The 15,719-nt window shown below is 30.0% G+C and overlaps 6 protein-coding genes across 7 annotated transcripts; 4 read left to right on the plus strand and 2 right to left on the minus strand.

Moving 5' to 3' along the window:
* The first annotated feature begins 4 nt into the window (after positions 1-4).
* LOC124498289 (regulator of G-protein signaling 7-like) lies at positions 5-6,299 on the plus strand. 2 transcript variants are annotated; one of them, XM_075728732.1, is made up of 13 exons: positions 5-294; positions 2,790-3,659; positions 3,742-3,838; positions 3,906-4,029; positions 4,106-4,333; positions 4,397-4,478; positions 4,547-4,636; positions 4,690-4,905; positions 4,982-5,040; positions 5,107-5,232; positions 5,306-5,397; positions 5,458-5,651; positions 5,720-6,299. In XM_075728732.1, exons 2-13 carry the CDS (start codon positions 3,516-3,518, stop codon positions 5,813-5,815), a joined length of 1,548 nt encoding a protein of 515 aa, XP_075584847.1. In that variant the 5' UTR covers positions 5-294; positions 2,790-3,515; the 3' UTR covers positions 5,816-6,299. The 2 variants fall into 2 exon arrangements, with proteins under 2 accessions (XP_075584847.1, XP_046918006.1); XM_047062050.2 differs by lacking the exon at positions 5-294 and having other exon boundaries at positions 2,985-3,659; positions 4,397-4,475.
* On the plus strand, positions 289-2,608 carry LOC124498897 (inositol monophosphatase 3). Its single transcript, XM_047062719.2, has 3 exons — positions 289-1,361; positions 1,431-1,550; positions 1,615-2,608. The coding sequence occupies exons 1-3, from the start codon at positions 1,202-1,204 to the stop codon at positions 2,454-2,456; spliced, it is 1,122 nt and encodes a 373-aa protein (XP_046918675.1). The 5' UTR covers positions 289-1,201; the 3' UTR covers positions 2,457-2,608.
* Positions 6,300-6,660: 361 nt separating the features above from the next.
* vih (ubiquitin conjugating enzyme vih) lies at positions 6,661-7,572 on the minus strand. The gene is made up of 3 exons (XM_047062088.2): positions 7,262-7,572; positions 7,028-7,202; positions 6,661-6,961 (listed from the first exon to the last, which is right to left on the minus strand). The coding sequence occupies exons 1-3, from the start codon at positions 7,417-7,419 to the stop codon at positions 6,791-6,793; spliced, it is 504 nt and encodes a 167-aa protein (XP_046918044.1). The 5' UTR covers positions 7,420-7,572; the 3' UTR covers positions 6,661-6,790.
* An 83-nt stretch (positions 7,573-7,655) lies between these two features.
* LOC124498279 (ufm1-specific protease 2) lies at positions 7,656-9,685 on the plus strand. The gene is made up of 3 exons (XM_047062017.2): positions 7,656-7,787; positions 7,851-9,443; positions 9,508-9,685. The coding sequence occupies exons 1-3, from the start codon at positions 7,743-7,745 to the stop codon at positions 9,592-9,594; spliced, it is 1,725 nt and encodes a 574-aa protein (XP_046917973.2). The 5' UTR covers positions 7,656-7,742; the 3' UTR covers positions 9,595-9,685.
* Positions 9,686-9,801: 116 nt separating this feature from the next.
* On the plus strand, positions 9,802-13,102 carry BubR1 (Bub1-related kinase). The gene is made up of 5 exons (XM_047061986.2): positions 9,802-10,119; positions 10,182-11,994; positions 12,062-12,309; positions 12,372-12,552; positions 12,609-13,102. The coding sequence occupies exons 1-5, from the start codon at positions 9,989-9,991 to the stop codon at positions 12,873-12,875; spliced, it is 2,640 nt and encodes an 879-aa protein (XP_046917942.2). The 5' UTR covers positions 9,802-9,988; the 3' UTR covers positions 12,876-13,102.
* On the minus strand, positions 12,896-15,535 carry Xpd (general transcription and DNA repair factor IIH helicase subunit Xpd). Its single transcript, XM_047061996.2, has 4 exons — positions 15,433-15,535; positions 13,342-15,376; positions 13,125-13,268; positions 12,896-13,062 (listed from the first exon to the last, which is right to left on the minus strand). Exons 1-4 carry the CDS (start codon positions 15,435-15,437, stop codon positions 12,961-12,963), a joined length of 2,286 nt encoding a protein of 761 aa, XP_046917952.1. The 5' UTR covers positions 15,438-15,535; the 3' UTR covers positions 12,896-12,960.
* Between the last annotated feature and the right edge of the window lie 184 nt (positions 15,536-15,719).

The following is a 15,719-nucleotide window of genomic DNA, read 5'->3' on the forward strand; positions in this document are numbered from 1 at the left end:
CACACACACACACAAAAAACATACAAATTCTATTTTGAAGGCTATGCGTGGTTCGCGTATAACGCCATGACATGCATATACACGCAACAGTGTTTCCACCCATAATCAACTCTATTTCTCGTGTTTATTGCAGTTATATGAATAATATACAACACAACAAACAAACAATTTGAAACTAGCCATTATCATCATCATTGAATGATGATAGTTGTAATGTTGGGGGCCAAAAAGAGATTCGGCTGCTGCCATATAACGTAACTGAGAATGGATGGGGCAAACGTCCAGCCAAGTTTAGTGAGTAATTTTATTTTTTCGTTTCACGAATTTTTTTCCATGTTACAAAATGATACGTATGTTCGTAAAAAAAAATAACTATAGTCACAATGGTATGCAACAATACACATTTTACGTTATTTCAAAATGCCGAAACATAATGAATGACGTTGCTTCATATTAATCTGTGAATAATGATGTTAATCTTTGGTAATTGGAATCATTGTTTTATGTTTAAGAATTAGCGTTATTTATATTAATGAAAAATGGCCGACTGGTGTTAGTTTTTTTTCCACATATATTTGGATTAATTCTTGGTCTCTCCGGGTTACTCAAATATAAGTTTGATTGTGACTATTATCGGTTACGTTTGGCCGACCTCAACGCGCTCATTTTACACAACACAAAATATTCGGATTGGGTTACGACGCAAGCGTTCTTGAATACGTTTTTGGATTGTCAAATTTTTTTTTTCGTGTTCACAATGTTGTTGTATGTGTATTTTTTCACACGGGTGTAACTACTACTGGGCGCCATTAAATATTACGCCACAAACATTTTCTTTTTTTTTTCTTTTCCTTTACTTCATCATAATCATCATCATCATCATTGTATGGTTTAGAAATTTATTCATTCAATGACGCCATCTTTCTGACAACATATGACATTTTTTATTTCGTATTCTCATTCATGAATCTGCAGATGGATGCTCAACATTCGTTACAAAAAAAATAAAAAAATAATTAGTCATTGATTTATTCTGCAGATCTTTTCTTATCAAATAGAATATTCAATGGCTTCATATGTTTTTCAACAATAATGATGATAATGTTTATGTTTAAAGGATTGTTGATTATTATTGTCTTTCCATTTTCTGCCTAAACGTGACAATTTTTTTTTCGAAAAAAAACAAAAAATTTCTACAATCATGTGGCCTTATATGATTCATTTTCGTTCTCGTACCTTGGCCTATGTAGCCATCATATTGATAGTGATATATTGTTGGCATCATATGTTCAATATTGAAAATGTTGCTCATCTACATTCGTATCATTTATCTCATGTAAATTTTAAACATTTGCTGATCGGTTAGTATGAATAAGAAGATATTTTTTTTGATGAAATTTTTGATCGTTTTTTATTTTGAAATTCTATAGCTTGTGTACTTGCAGCAAAAGAAGGTGGTATAGAAGTGAAAAAAGCTCGTCAATCAACCGATTTAATGATCCATATAAAGGGTAAAACTAGAGAAGGAATCGATGATATTCTCACCATTGGTCAGTTTTTTTTCTTTTAGTTTATGTTGTTGATTTTTAATTTTCATAATCTAAATTGGTATAGGTGATAAAAGGTCAAATGTTGTTATGGTCAATTCATTGCTGTATACTATACCGGGAATAAAAATCGTTTCAGAGGAAACATTCCAAAGTGATGATATGATTGAATTATTAAATGTAGAAAAATATCTACGAAATCCTGAATTTTCAACTATACCAGATGATATTGAACTTAATATTGAAGATTTAACCGTTTGGATTGATCCATTGGATGCTACAAAAGAATATGGTGAAGGTCTTACACATTTTGTCACGACAATGGTTTGTGTTGCTCGTCGTGGTGAACCAATCATCGGTGTGATACATTTACCATTCGAATCAAAAACCTATTGGGCAACTAAATTTGGTATCGATAAAAAATTATTGAGCTCAAAATTTTCATTCAACAAAAATGATCATCCTGATCAGAATTCCTCATTAGCTAGTCTTCATCAAAATGACATTCGTATAATAATATCTCGTTCTCATAAAGGTGATATTGAAAAATGGATACAAGACAGACAACATTTGTACAACAGAAACAGCAGCGGTGGCAATCAAACACTACGAAATAACGTGACATTTATTGAAGCGGCCGGTTCCGGTTATAAAACATTACAATTATTGCAAGGACAGGCCGATATCTATTTGCATAAGACATATATCAAAAAATGGGATGTTTGCGCACCAAACGTCATGGTTAAATATCTATCCATTGGTGGTGGTGGTGGTACGATGACCACATTGAAAGGCGATTTAATTGATTATAGTTTTCATTCGGATGCTCTTATCAAAGATGGTATATTTGCAACAATGAATGCCAATCTAGTCAAATGGCGTGATAATGTCATCAATGAACGTGTTTAGTTATAAAATAATTCTATGAATTATTACATTTTTTTTCAAATGACTGGCATCATTTTGTTATCCGTTTTTTTTTGTTCATTTACCCATAATGCCTTTCAATTCATTCATTGTTTTTTTTAAATTATTAAAACGTTAATAATTCATATGACAAATATCAATAGATTTTGTCCGTCTGTTTTTTTTTTTTGCTAATGATGTTGCGATGAATGTGAGTAAGGATTTGCAAAACAAAACAAAAAAAAAATCCAAATTGGAATCATTTTTTAAAGATTAAATATTTATTCATTCAAAAAAAAATCCATCTTTTTCATTCATTCATTTTATACTATATAGAATATTCTATCGAAAGTCTGTGTGTGTGTGTTGGACACTCATACACACACACACACACATTTATATATACTTTTCATATAACAACAACAAATAAATAAATGGTTCTTGTTCCAAAATTCCGGAATGCGATTGCTCCAAACTTGATCATCATCATCATCATCTTCATCATCATCATCAAAATCATCATCGTTCTTCACCGTAATGATCTGTATGTATTTATGTGTGTGTGTGTGTGTGTGTCTCATAATTTCACTCAATCACATTCATTGTTGAGTTCAAGAGTCAAGGATTCTTCTTCAAAAGATATTGTCCGATTTTTATCCAGTTTGCCTATAAAAATTGTTTTTTGTTATTATTTTCTTGTTTTCATCCAATATTGTTTAGTGATTATTTTTCCATTTGATTAATTTTATCTGATAATATAATTATGATCATCATCTTTATCTATTGTATCGTTGAAATTTAGATATTCATTTTTCAAAAAAAACCAACTACATCGCTTCCGGCCATATCATGTGTCTATGATTATGATTCACATCATCATTATCATCGCCATTTCTATTATTTGCATTGGAATTGAAACACTGGAAATAAAAATCCTAAATCCAAAAGCAAATTATTAGCAAAATTTATTGTGATTTCATCTCATCATCATCATTATAATTATTCATTGTATCATCATTGTCATCAACATCATCGTTTTTTTTCATTCATTTTTTCTAGTGCATGGCATATAGTCATACTCGTCGACATCTTAAGGCACTTTCGGAGGCCTCAAATTCCGCTGGCAATAATGGTGATGGTTCATCACAAAATGATTCCACTAATCATTGTGAAAATTGGAATCCTAATCAAATCGTTTACAATAAGGTGAGATTTTTTCATCATTAAATTTCTTATAATTTAAAAATCTTTTTTTTTTGGTGAAATTCAAATCATATCTTTTTTTTAGATGGAACAAATCATTGACAAAATGCAAGATGAACAAACTGGAGTGCCAGTTCGAACAGTTAAAAGTTTCATGTCCAAAATACCCAGTGTTTTCAATGGTTTGTTTATACGTTAATGAAATACGTTGATATTTAAAAAAAAATTAAACATTGATTCTAATTTCAGGATCTGATTTGATTGCCTGGATGATGCGTGAACTTGATCTTGATGATCAACAAGAAGCATTGCATCTAGCAAATCTAATGGCTTCACATGGCTATTTTTTTCCAATTGATGATCACGTTTTATGGTATATAAAAAAAAGAAATTTTTGTTCAATTCGTGTATTTACTTCTTTTTTTTTTTTTTTGATTTTCATTCATCAGTGTCAAAGCTGATAATACATTCTATCGTTTTCAAACACCATATTTTTGGCCTTCAAATTGTTGGGAACCTGAAAATACCGATTATGCGGTATATCTTTGTAAAAGAACAATGCAGAACAAAACTCGCCTAGAGCTGGCTGATTATGAAGCAGAAAATTTGGCTAGATTACAAAAAATGTTTAGCCGAAAATGGGAATTCATTTTTATGCAAGCTGAAGCTCAAGCCAAGTAAGATACAATTTTGATGTAGAAAAATTTTCAATTTATTTTTTTTCTTTGTATAACATTCAGAGTCGATAAGAAACGTGATAAATTGGAAAGAAAAGTTCTTGATTCTCAGGAGCGAGCATTTTGGGACGTTCACAGGCCGGTTGTATGATTATTCTAAAATCCATTTAAAGTTCATCAAATTGAAATATATTTTTCTTTTCATCATAATAGCCTGGAAGTGTCAATACTACTGAAATCGATATAAAGAAAGCCTGTCGTATGCACAAACCTTTGAAAAGTTCAAAAGTGAAAATATCAACGGTTAGTATAGTTAAATTAGTAGCCAACTTTTTCCAAAATTTTATGTTCATTAGCATTTGGCATGTTCTGTTGGTGGTGGTCGTATCAGTCCAGTAAACGAAGCAGAAAAGATTGAAATCCTCAAACGTGAATGTGATTCTTTACGTATACGATTGGATCATAGGATTGGCGGTGTAAAGATTAGCAAAATAACCGAATCTTATTCGGCATTTTATGAACAATGGGCCGAATATGATCCATTCGTAACGCCTTTGGAGCCCAGTAAAGGGGTAAATGTTTTTTTTAAATAAAAATAAAATAATGCTCTATTTTAACTGACTGATTCATTTTTTGTAATTTTTATAGACTCCACTCAACCCATGGATTAGTGATTCACCCGAATTTTGGGAAATGGAAAGACAAACGTTAGTCATGAAAAAAATTTCAATTTTTTTTCAGTGTTTTTAAATTATTTTTTAATAACAAAATAGGAAAGATGTTCCTTGTCGTCGTGTTAGACGTTGGGCATTTTCACTCAAGGAATTACTAAAAGATGCAGCCGGAAGAGAACAATTTTTTAAATTTTTAGAAAAAGAATTTTCTGCCGAAAATCTTAAGTAATTTATTGTCATGAATATATATTATATATTAAAATGAATAAATCTAATTATGAATTTTTTTCAATTCTAGATTCTGGGATGCAGTCCAAGAATTAAAGTGTGTCCATACAAAAGATGTTGCTAGCAAAGTACAAGAAATTTGGAACGAATACTTGGGTTCTGGTAAATATCTCCATTATTATCCATCAATGAATATTTTTTTTTCATTATTCTTCATCATAGATGCCAATTGTCCAATAAACATTGATTCCAAATCATATGAAATTACCAAGAAAAACATGGAAAACAATCCTAATAATCGATGGATATTTGATGAAGCAGCCGGACATGTTTATCAATTAATGAAAAATGATTCATATCCTCGTTATTTACGTTCAGACATGTATAAAGAATATCTGAACGGTACCAAGAAAAAAGTAATATATTAAAATCACAAAATGTTCAATTTTTATTATTTAATCATTTTTTTTTAAAAAAAAATTAGACTTCAGTAAAAGGTTTTCGTGGTGTGATATTCACAGCAAAAAAAGTCAGTGATCAGCTCACAGCAAATTCCAATAATCCTTCATCACTCACATAAAAAAAACTATCATAATTAACATCACCATCATCATCATCATTATCATTAATTGTTTTGCGGCCAAAATGTTCATCACTCAAAATAGACAGACTATCTGAATTCCTATTTAAAAAAAAAATATGAAACAGAAACAAAAAAAAAATAATGTTAATTTTTTTTTTCGTTTCTTGGTTGGCTGTGATGATGATTTATTCTAATTCAATGATCGACGATGACAAAGCCTGCCGACAAATCGTTTCATTTATTTTAATAAATAATTATCTTCATTTTTCTTCATTATAATTAATTTCCCTTTTCGTTTGTTTTTTTTTTTTGCAAACTCTTGATCATATCCGATTATTATTATTATTATTATATAAATAGAGAAACATTCGATTTTTTAAAACAAACAAACAGAAATGAAACAAAACAAAACAAAACAAAAAATTGAATCAAAACAAGATCTCTTCATTGAACCTGTGTATGTTGTGTTTACAGCGAAAAATATAGGAACAGAATAAAAAAAAACAACCAATGAATTTCCTGTAATTGATATTCAATTCATATAAATTCAATTGTTTTTTTTCCATCTGTTTATTTTCAAAATTCTAATCTCTCTTTAAATTATTTCCAAAAAAAAAAAAAAAATTTTCCTTCCCTTACATTCTGTGGTCATCATCATCATCATCATCATCATTCGTATCGATTTGATTCTGTTCATTTTATATAATCTCAATCAAATGTTGTCAAATATTCTTAATTCTTATTTGCGCACCCATTCACACACAGACACACCTACACACACACACACACGGACAAATGCCAACACATAAACATATAAAGATTTAAATGACACAAAATAACACTGAACATGTTAGCAATTATTTTATTATCAATTATAAATTGAATTCATTGATGATTTAAATTGAGAAAAAAAAATTTTAAATATTAATAAAAATTCCTAATTATTATGATTTAAAAAAAAAAATTTGTCTATTATTCATGAATTTCAAGTTTAACTTTTTCAAGTACATATTTTCGATAATCTTGATGGCCCCATAATCGTGCCGCTTGTTGATCCAATGGTGAATCTAGATTCGGTTCACCAAGCAATGATTGTATTGATAATAAAATAGTTCGAACATCGTATAATGCTGACCAATTTTCCTATGAGAAAAAGAAAATTAACAAATAAAAACCACATCCATAACGAAGAAAAAAAAGATGAATTACCTTTAGGATATCCAAACAAATATCGCCCATAGGACTAATATTAGGATGGAAACAATGATTTAAAAATTTTACATTCGGTGCTTTGAATGGATAATGTGCACTAAATTTTATAATCATTCTATACGATAGTTTATCATATACGGTATCTTTTGGTCCATCAATCGTAGCAATCCATCTGAAAAACATAAATATGATTATGAAGAAAAAAAAATCAAATTGATCAAAAATATTGACCTGAAAAGATTTTCACCATCCGGAAATGCCGATATAGATTTATCACCGAAGACCATTAATTCCATTAGTTCTTTTTGTAAACGTTTTACGGCGGCTGATCTATCGACATTCATGTCTTTGGATTTTGGTGAATAAATATCCAGATTAGTTAAACTCATATTTTCGTTGTAAATTGAGAAGCTAAAAAAAAATTTTGATCACAAAATGATGTCGTCTAAAGTTTGTTATACTGATGTTCAATGCAACAATGAAATGACTGATTGAGTGAAAAAAAAACCGTTTTTTTAAATGCTTGCTGCATGCAGCTTGAACAGGGTGTGTGATTTTTGAATTTTTCCATCGGCCAATCAGAAACGTTTTTCTTATTGTCAATCCATAAACAACGTTACAAATTTCAAAGGTCTATGTTTATTTGAATTTGACACGTGTACTCTTTTTAACACATTTCCATTTTCTTTTGACTAATCTAAATTCGTTAACAATGTCAGGCGGTAAAATATATAAATTCATCGATACTTTACAAAAAGTAATTATCAATTTATGATCATCAAAATATTCCTCATTTTTTTTAAATTTTCAATTATAATAGAGATTACAACAATGGAATTTTCAAAATTCGAAAAAAGGCATCATATTTGGCTATACATCAGCTTTGCAAAATAACTGTTGTTATTGTATGGGTTGTACAGAGAATTTAAATGATATTCCATTCGGAAATAATTTAATTGGAGCCTATTTTCTTGAATCATTTGATGAAGATTCGATTGTCGTTTTCTGCAACGAGCTTAGTAAAAACAAAACATCTGGTAAACTTTTGGTTTATAATTACAATGAAAACATTGAAAAAATTTCATTGTTTGATATAAAATCAAAAAAATTAATCGATTATACTATTGAAATTGTCGATCATCAAGTAGCTTTGGAGCCATTAATACAAATAAAATTGGATGTAAATTTCAAACTTAATATTTCCTTTGAAGATTCGATTCCAACCACTAATATATCTTCTATCATTGAACAATTAAATAGTTGGATTTTTCGTCTTGATATGTCTTCATTTAAAATAAATGGAAAAGAAGAAAATTTGAATGGAATTTGTATTGAAGATCTTTATAATCAAATTGAACAATTTGAAGAATTACAAGATTTACAAATACCGACAAATATGAAGAAGAAAATGATCGAAAAATCTCAACGACAATTACGTAGCCGAAAAAGTATTCTGCAATTTAAATTGGATAATAATATCGAAAAATCTGATAGCCCTGAAAAATTTGAAGAAAATCAAAAATATGATTTCATTTTCAACTTGAAGATGTTTTACTTGTTACAGCTGCAGAATAATTTACAACAATTGTATAAGATATTTATAAATTCTTTGACCAAAATGTTAACATTGATGCAAAAATATTTTGATGACAATCCAGAAAAGAAATGTCCATTACAAATTCCTCAAGTGGTCAATTTTTATGAACCAAACATTTACACTCACATTATCACCATTCTTTATCACGATTTGGATTCAATCGAAATATACAAGGATCAACGAAAATCATTACATCTTAAATATTTAGTGCCAATGTTGAGACCGACATTTAAATTGGCCAATGCCATTGGACGTGATTTTTCTGGAAAAAAATTAATGAACGTTCATGTTGGACTACAATCCAGCATTAAAAATGGTCAATGTTATATAGTTAAAGGAAAATATTCTTACCATCATTACAATCAAGATCATATGGATGATTCTGGCTGGGGCTGTGCATATCGATCATTGCAGACTATTATTTCTTGGTTTCAAATACAAGGCTATATTGATATAGAAACAGTGCCTACTCATAAAGAAATTCAACAGGCTTTAATTGATGTCGGTGATAAACCACCAAACTTTTTAGGTTCATCCAAGTGGATAGGTTCTCAGGAAGTATGCTATGTTTTGAGCCATTTGTATGATATACAATCAAAGATTATTTTTATCAATTCTGCAACCGAATTATTGGATAAGGCTAGAGATTTGATTAAACATTTTTCCACTAATGGAACACCAATAATGATTGGTGGTGGTGTATTGGCACATACTATTATTGGTGTCGATTTTAATGAAGCTACTGGTGATGTAAAATATTTGGTTCTTGATCCTCATTATATAGGTGATGAAAATCTAAATAACATACACAAAAAGGTAAGAAAATCAAATGATCTTTCAATCGTCGAATATTAATTCCAAAATTTTCTAACTTATCAAGGGTGGCTGTGCTTGGAAACCGGTGACATTCTGGGATAAAAATTCATTCTATAATCTTTGTTTGCCACAGGTGTCAGAAGATTTTTAATGAAATTTTTTTAATGGATTATATTCTATTATTATTATTATTATCTATTATAGTTATCTAATTTTATTCATTAACAATATTTTTATTTTTTATGAAATAATCTACATTGAAATAAAAGGAAAAATTTCCAGTAAGACTTCGCTTTCGCTTCACAATCAAAATTCATAGAGAATTAACGCCGGGTTTAGCGAGATTTTACTGTGCATTGAAAATTTAAAAAAAAATGCGAAAAATCATTGAAATTTACGTATTATATGAGTGAACCATGAGCAACCAACAAGCAAATTGAAAAAAGTTCGTTGAAAATCTAGCGCGCCACTCGTGAGCTTCAACAATTTCATTGTGATGAAATCTTTTTGATTTGATTGTTTATAATTGTACTTCAAATAAAATTATGGATGAACTTCTTGAAACAACTAAAGAAAATGTTCAACCCTTGCGTCAAGGAAGAAAAATAGAAGAATTAAAAGCAACATTGTCCACTGACATAATTGAAAATAATAACCGACGTGAAATGATTAAACAGTAAGTTTGTGGATCACTGAAATGGATTAATCCTTTTTTGATTGAATATTTTATTTGTATAGAAAATTCGAAAAAGATATCAAACAATCAAGCAATGATGATGATGAACTTTTCGAAACGTATGCTAAATACATTGAATGGATCCAACAAAATTATCCGCGTGGAGGCAAAGAAATAAAATTCTCGGAGATACTAGAGAAATGTATCAAAACATTTTTCAACAAAAAACGATATCAAAATAATGAGCGGATGCTATCAATTTTTCTTTGTTACACCAACATCGTCGCCAATCCACAGGATGTTTTTAAAGTTTTTTACAAGCAAAATTTTGCAAAAAAATTATCCACTTTTTATATTGAATGGGCCTACCTCTTTGAAATGCAAAATAAATACAAGCAAGCTATACAAGTTATAAAATTAGGCATTGAAAATGAAGCTGAACCATTGTCCCGTTTGAAGCAAATATTGAATGATCTTGAAGTTAGAACAATGCGTTTTGTTATTTCAAATCCTGAAGAACCTGTGAGTGAGAGAAAAGCATTAAATAAATTGAAAACAATAAAAGATTCAGAAGGCAAATCGTCAGCCCCTGTAAAAAGAACATTAATTGAAGATAATAATGGCATTGATAAAATATTTTCTGATAATATTCCTAAAAATGATAATGTACCAGTTAAAATCTATACAGAAAATGAAACTGCTTCGCACCCACCAGTTGATAATGATAATGAAGAAATAAATAAATTCTATTTCAATCAAAAATTAAAAGAAAATGAGATGAAAACCCATCAATGGAAAGGGAACAAACTCGATATTAAAAAAGCACAAACAAAAAATATCGAAAAATTTGAAATATTTTGTGATTCTAACAATGATATTGCTAAAAATACTCATTCAGATGAACCGAAATATCCCGTCGTGATTTTTGGTGATAAAGAAAAATTGAAAGGCTGGATCTTGTACGATCGATTCGATGAAATATATCGCAATGGAACAGAATATTCTCTAGAAGAAATCAAGTACCAAAAATGGGTTGAAGACCAAGAATTGAAAAAACAAAAACCAAATGCTCCTGTTGTTGATCTAAAAAATTCGGAACCAGAAACCGCGAAATTATTATTCAGCGATACAAAAAATTTATCGCAAATGATTTCTTCATTATTCAATGGTACATTGTGCAAAACAATGAATCAGACCCATTTAGAAAGATCACCAACTACGCAAGAAAAATTTGAAATATTTCAAGATGATCAAAAAAAATTGGGCTCAACCTTTAACGAAAACAATGAATTAAAATCTTGTTCATCATCTACGCCTTTTCAAAACAAGACTTTAAAATTACAACAAAATCTAGCCATGCTACCATTAAATAATAAACCTAATTATGTTGATGGAATTACAGCCAAATTAAGCCCTATTGTAGAATTAAGTCGTGAAGAATATAGTAAATCATCGTCATCTTCATCATCATCATCATCATCGTCTGGTACCATCATGAGCAGTCTTACCACCAAAAAAGTCCTTCTTTATGATAAAATTTATCCATTTGATTCTTATAATCGAAAAAAAATACTATCAGCCATTTCCGATCCTGTCGAATTTCGCATGGGTTATTATAAAAAAAATCAGATACTTCCTGCGTTTAATTTATATCAATTTTTTGAATTTTTTGGCCAAAATTATATTATTGATAGTGGGTGTAAAAGTAATACTAACGAATTCTATGTTTTTGAAAGATTATCAAATGATTTGGATATGATTACGGGCAATTCAAAACGTTTCATAAAATTGTCTCGTTGTCTGGATTATTGGGAATTCTACATCTATGATGAATTGAAACGACGACTATTTCAGAATAATTGCGGCACAGACATTGTAAGATTTTTGAAATATAATTTTAAATTAAAAAAATTTTCATATTTATTCATTCTTTCGATTATAGGAAATATCGGTGTTATCATTAGATCGGATCATTTTCTATAGTAATGGTTATATATCTTTTTACAACGATGTCGATTGGAATTTTTCCATCCAAAACTTGATGAAAACACTTGATTGTAAGCAAAGCAAATTTCCTGAAATATTCATAGCACTTGTTGCTTTAGAATTGATATTGATAATCAAAAAATTACATGAATGTGGTATTATTCATGCGAATATTTCAATCGAAAATGTTATTTTATCTTCAATGTAAGTATGCAAAAGTTTGATTTTTCATAGCCTTTCAATTTTGTCATTACTTATGTTTTAAGTGACCAAGACGATATCAATGCGTTGCCGAAACAAACATCTATTAAACTAATAGATTTTTCACAAGCGATCGATATGAAAGTTTTGCCTGATGATGTTACATTCGACATTAATACAATTAAAAATCATGATGATAATGAAGTATTCTGGGAAATTTTACAACCGAAATCTTGGAATTATCAGGTATTATTTTTGTCATTGTTTTGAAAACTTTTTAGTTAATTTCATTAAATTTTCAGATCGATTGGATTGGCTTCTTGAATTGTATCCATATGATGGCATTTGGTTTCCGATTGAAAATCAAAAAACAAAACCAGGTCATAGTAATGGAAAATTCTTTTGATCACAACCTATCTATTCTGAATCCAATATTTAATCAACTTTTAAATTTGGCTGCCAATCAGAAACCAAATCTTGACGTTCATATTACGGAATTGATCAATTTCATCAAATTAAATACCAACAAAGTAGAATGGCAAAAATTTGATTTCAACTTTCTCAGTTAAAAACATTGATTGTAAATTGATTTGTTGTTATTCTTAAAATTAATCAATGACTATTATTATCTTTGAATTTATTCAATGAAAAAATTCATATATCCACATTAATTTCAACACGAGATAGAATTTTCTTTTGATTATTTTCATCTTTGATTTGTTCGTATGTTAATAACGAAACACCAAGTTGATCCTCCTGTATAAATAAAAATTTTTGAAATTTTGTGGAAAAAAAATTTGATTTGATTCTTGACTTACTTTTGAAAATGGTTGTGCCATTTGTTTGAGAAATTTTCTGGTTATCTGTGTAGATTCTTCGATACTCAAATTTAATACTCCTTTGCTCATATTTGATTGAATCCATTTCGGTAATTTTTTTAGCTTATCTTCTCTGGCAAATCTCTGAAAATAAAAGTGACAAAAAAGGTTTAAATTTAGACATTTTATCCTATATATATACATGATATTTATATACCTTATCGGCAAAACACATAATACCATAATCAGTCTTGCCTCGAACTGCTCGACCAACACATTGAGCAGCATGTCGCATAGCATCGAATGTTAAGAAATCGCTTTCTTTTATCTGATAATTATCACATAAATATTCAAGTCGAGCTTTTAAGATTCTCGATTGAGTGTAGACAAAAGGAATGCCAAACATAATCACACATCTTCCTTTGTGATGGTCAAAATCGATTCCTTCGGAAATTTTACCACGAGCAACAGAAAGAAGCACCGCACCTCTACCATTTTCACAGGCACGAACATAATTGTTGAGCGCCAAAGATGTTTCTGAAGCATCTTGAGTTTCAATGAAAAGCAGCTTGTTCTTTTGAATAGAATCAATGATACCTTGTTCATACCAAGATGCAATTATCTGTTCCATATAAATATAGCTTGTAAAAAAACAAACGATTCCATCCGGAACAATGGCAGACATTTCGACCAAAAGAATGCCGTAATTACGTATTACTGACATATCATTACGGGTTTCAAATTTGGATGTCATAGGAACTTGATCATTTCCTTTAGTCACAATCAAAGGACAAATACATTGTCGATGTAAGCTCATGGTGAAAGTTGCAGCTACAATAGGATTGAAATCTAGCATTTTAGGATACATTTCAATAGGTGACAAAGTTCCCGATGTAATTATTACAGATTGAAATCTTTCAAAAACTGGCTTAATTGCTAATGAGGCATCCAAACAGCTGAAATGAAGAATAGGGTTCGGCACGTTAGGTGTACGATCTTCGAACGGTTCAATGATGATGGTGAATCCCCTTAAATATGTGCTAACTAAAGTAGCGAAATTACATAATAAAGTTAAAGGAGTAAAATCGGTAATATTATTCACTTCAAGAGTTCGAATTAACGATTGGATGCGTTCGGAACAAAATCTCAAAGGTTTTCGATCAATGGTCATTTTGTTATGAATATCTTTCAAGAATGCGGCTGGACTTTCTTTTACTACATGTTGAATTCTCAGACGTAATTTCATATATTCAAGAAGATATTTAAGGAATCGAATAAAATTTTCCGCTTTACGTATATTTCCCGGTAGGGCTTCATTCAGAATGTCACCAGGTAGAATAGGATTTGCCAAGAATGTATCGGTCTTTTGGGCTATATAAGCTTCACGAAGCCCCTCAACCAATCTATTATATTCGGTTTCAAGTTTGTTTTCATCAACTTCTTTGATCTTTTGGATTTCTTCTTGTAGAGTAGTTATATTAGATTGACACTTTTGCAGAATCTTTTTATTTATGGTAACACTCATCGATTCGATGCATACATTGTCAATATTATGTGCTTCGTCGAAAACGATAACAGAACTTTTTGTTAACTCTTTGGACACGAGTTTGGCGATTTTTGGGTCCAACAGATAATAATAACTGTAGACGATTACATTGGCATAAGATAAGGCCCCGCGAGCCAAGAAATAAGGACAATATCCCATTTTTCTTCCCAAATCTTTAAGATCATCAATGTTGTAAATGCCATTTGGAAAGACGAATTCGCGGCCTTCATTTTCAAATTTTTCAAAAAAACTACACAGTTTACTTGAATCATCGCGGTTCCTCTGTCGTTTATGCGATGCAGTCATACTAAAACATAAACCATCAACAGCTTTTCCTTCTTTTTCTTTGCTAGCGATCGGATGAATGCAAAGATTTTTTCGCGAAGTCAAACACAAACCAACAAGTGCATCATCATTATTAACTTCTATGTAATATTCATGTAATTTTCGTAATTCTTCAACGACCTTTTCGATTTCCGGTATCGTACGCGAACAATATATTAGCTTTTTCAATGAATTTGGATGTTGTTTCAGATATGCCACAATCAATGATAATAATGAAGTAGTTTTACCGGTACCCGAAGGCATTTCCAATACCCCATGGCCTTTGGCGTCCAGACATTTTTTCAGATGACACATATAAGAGTATTGTTCTGGATATATATAATTATAAGGAAAATAAACATCCAATCCATCTATCTTTAGCCTAGGAATATATTGATAATAATAAAGGTTAGATTATGAATTTTCAAAATTATTTACCTCATTTTCGATTTTCAATGATTCAAAATGTCGCGTGCAATATTTTTCACTATATTCGATTAATGGTATATTTGAACGGCATGTATGAGTTAATAGAAAAAATTAACAAAGCATGTGAGAGCTAAAACATTTTATTTAGTTTTGACAAGATACATAAAGTTGAATTTATTTATTTTTTGGGTGATGGTTCAAATCCAAACTGGAATTTTGGTTACTTGTGATCCTGCAATGAAACAATTTTTGCTTCATCTGGATGAGACTAATGCATTAGGTCAACGATTCGTCCT

This window comes from Dermatophagoides farinae, chromosome 2 (genome assembly GCF_024713945.1).
Source record: "Dermatophagoides farinae isolate YC_2012a chromosome 2, ASM2471394v1, whole genome shotgun sequence".
Classification (NCBI taxonomy): Eukaryota; Metazoa; Arthropoda; class Arachnida; order Sarcoptiformes; family Pyroglyphidae; genus Dermatophagoides; species Dermatophagoides farinae.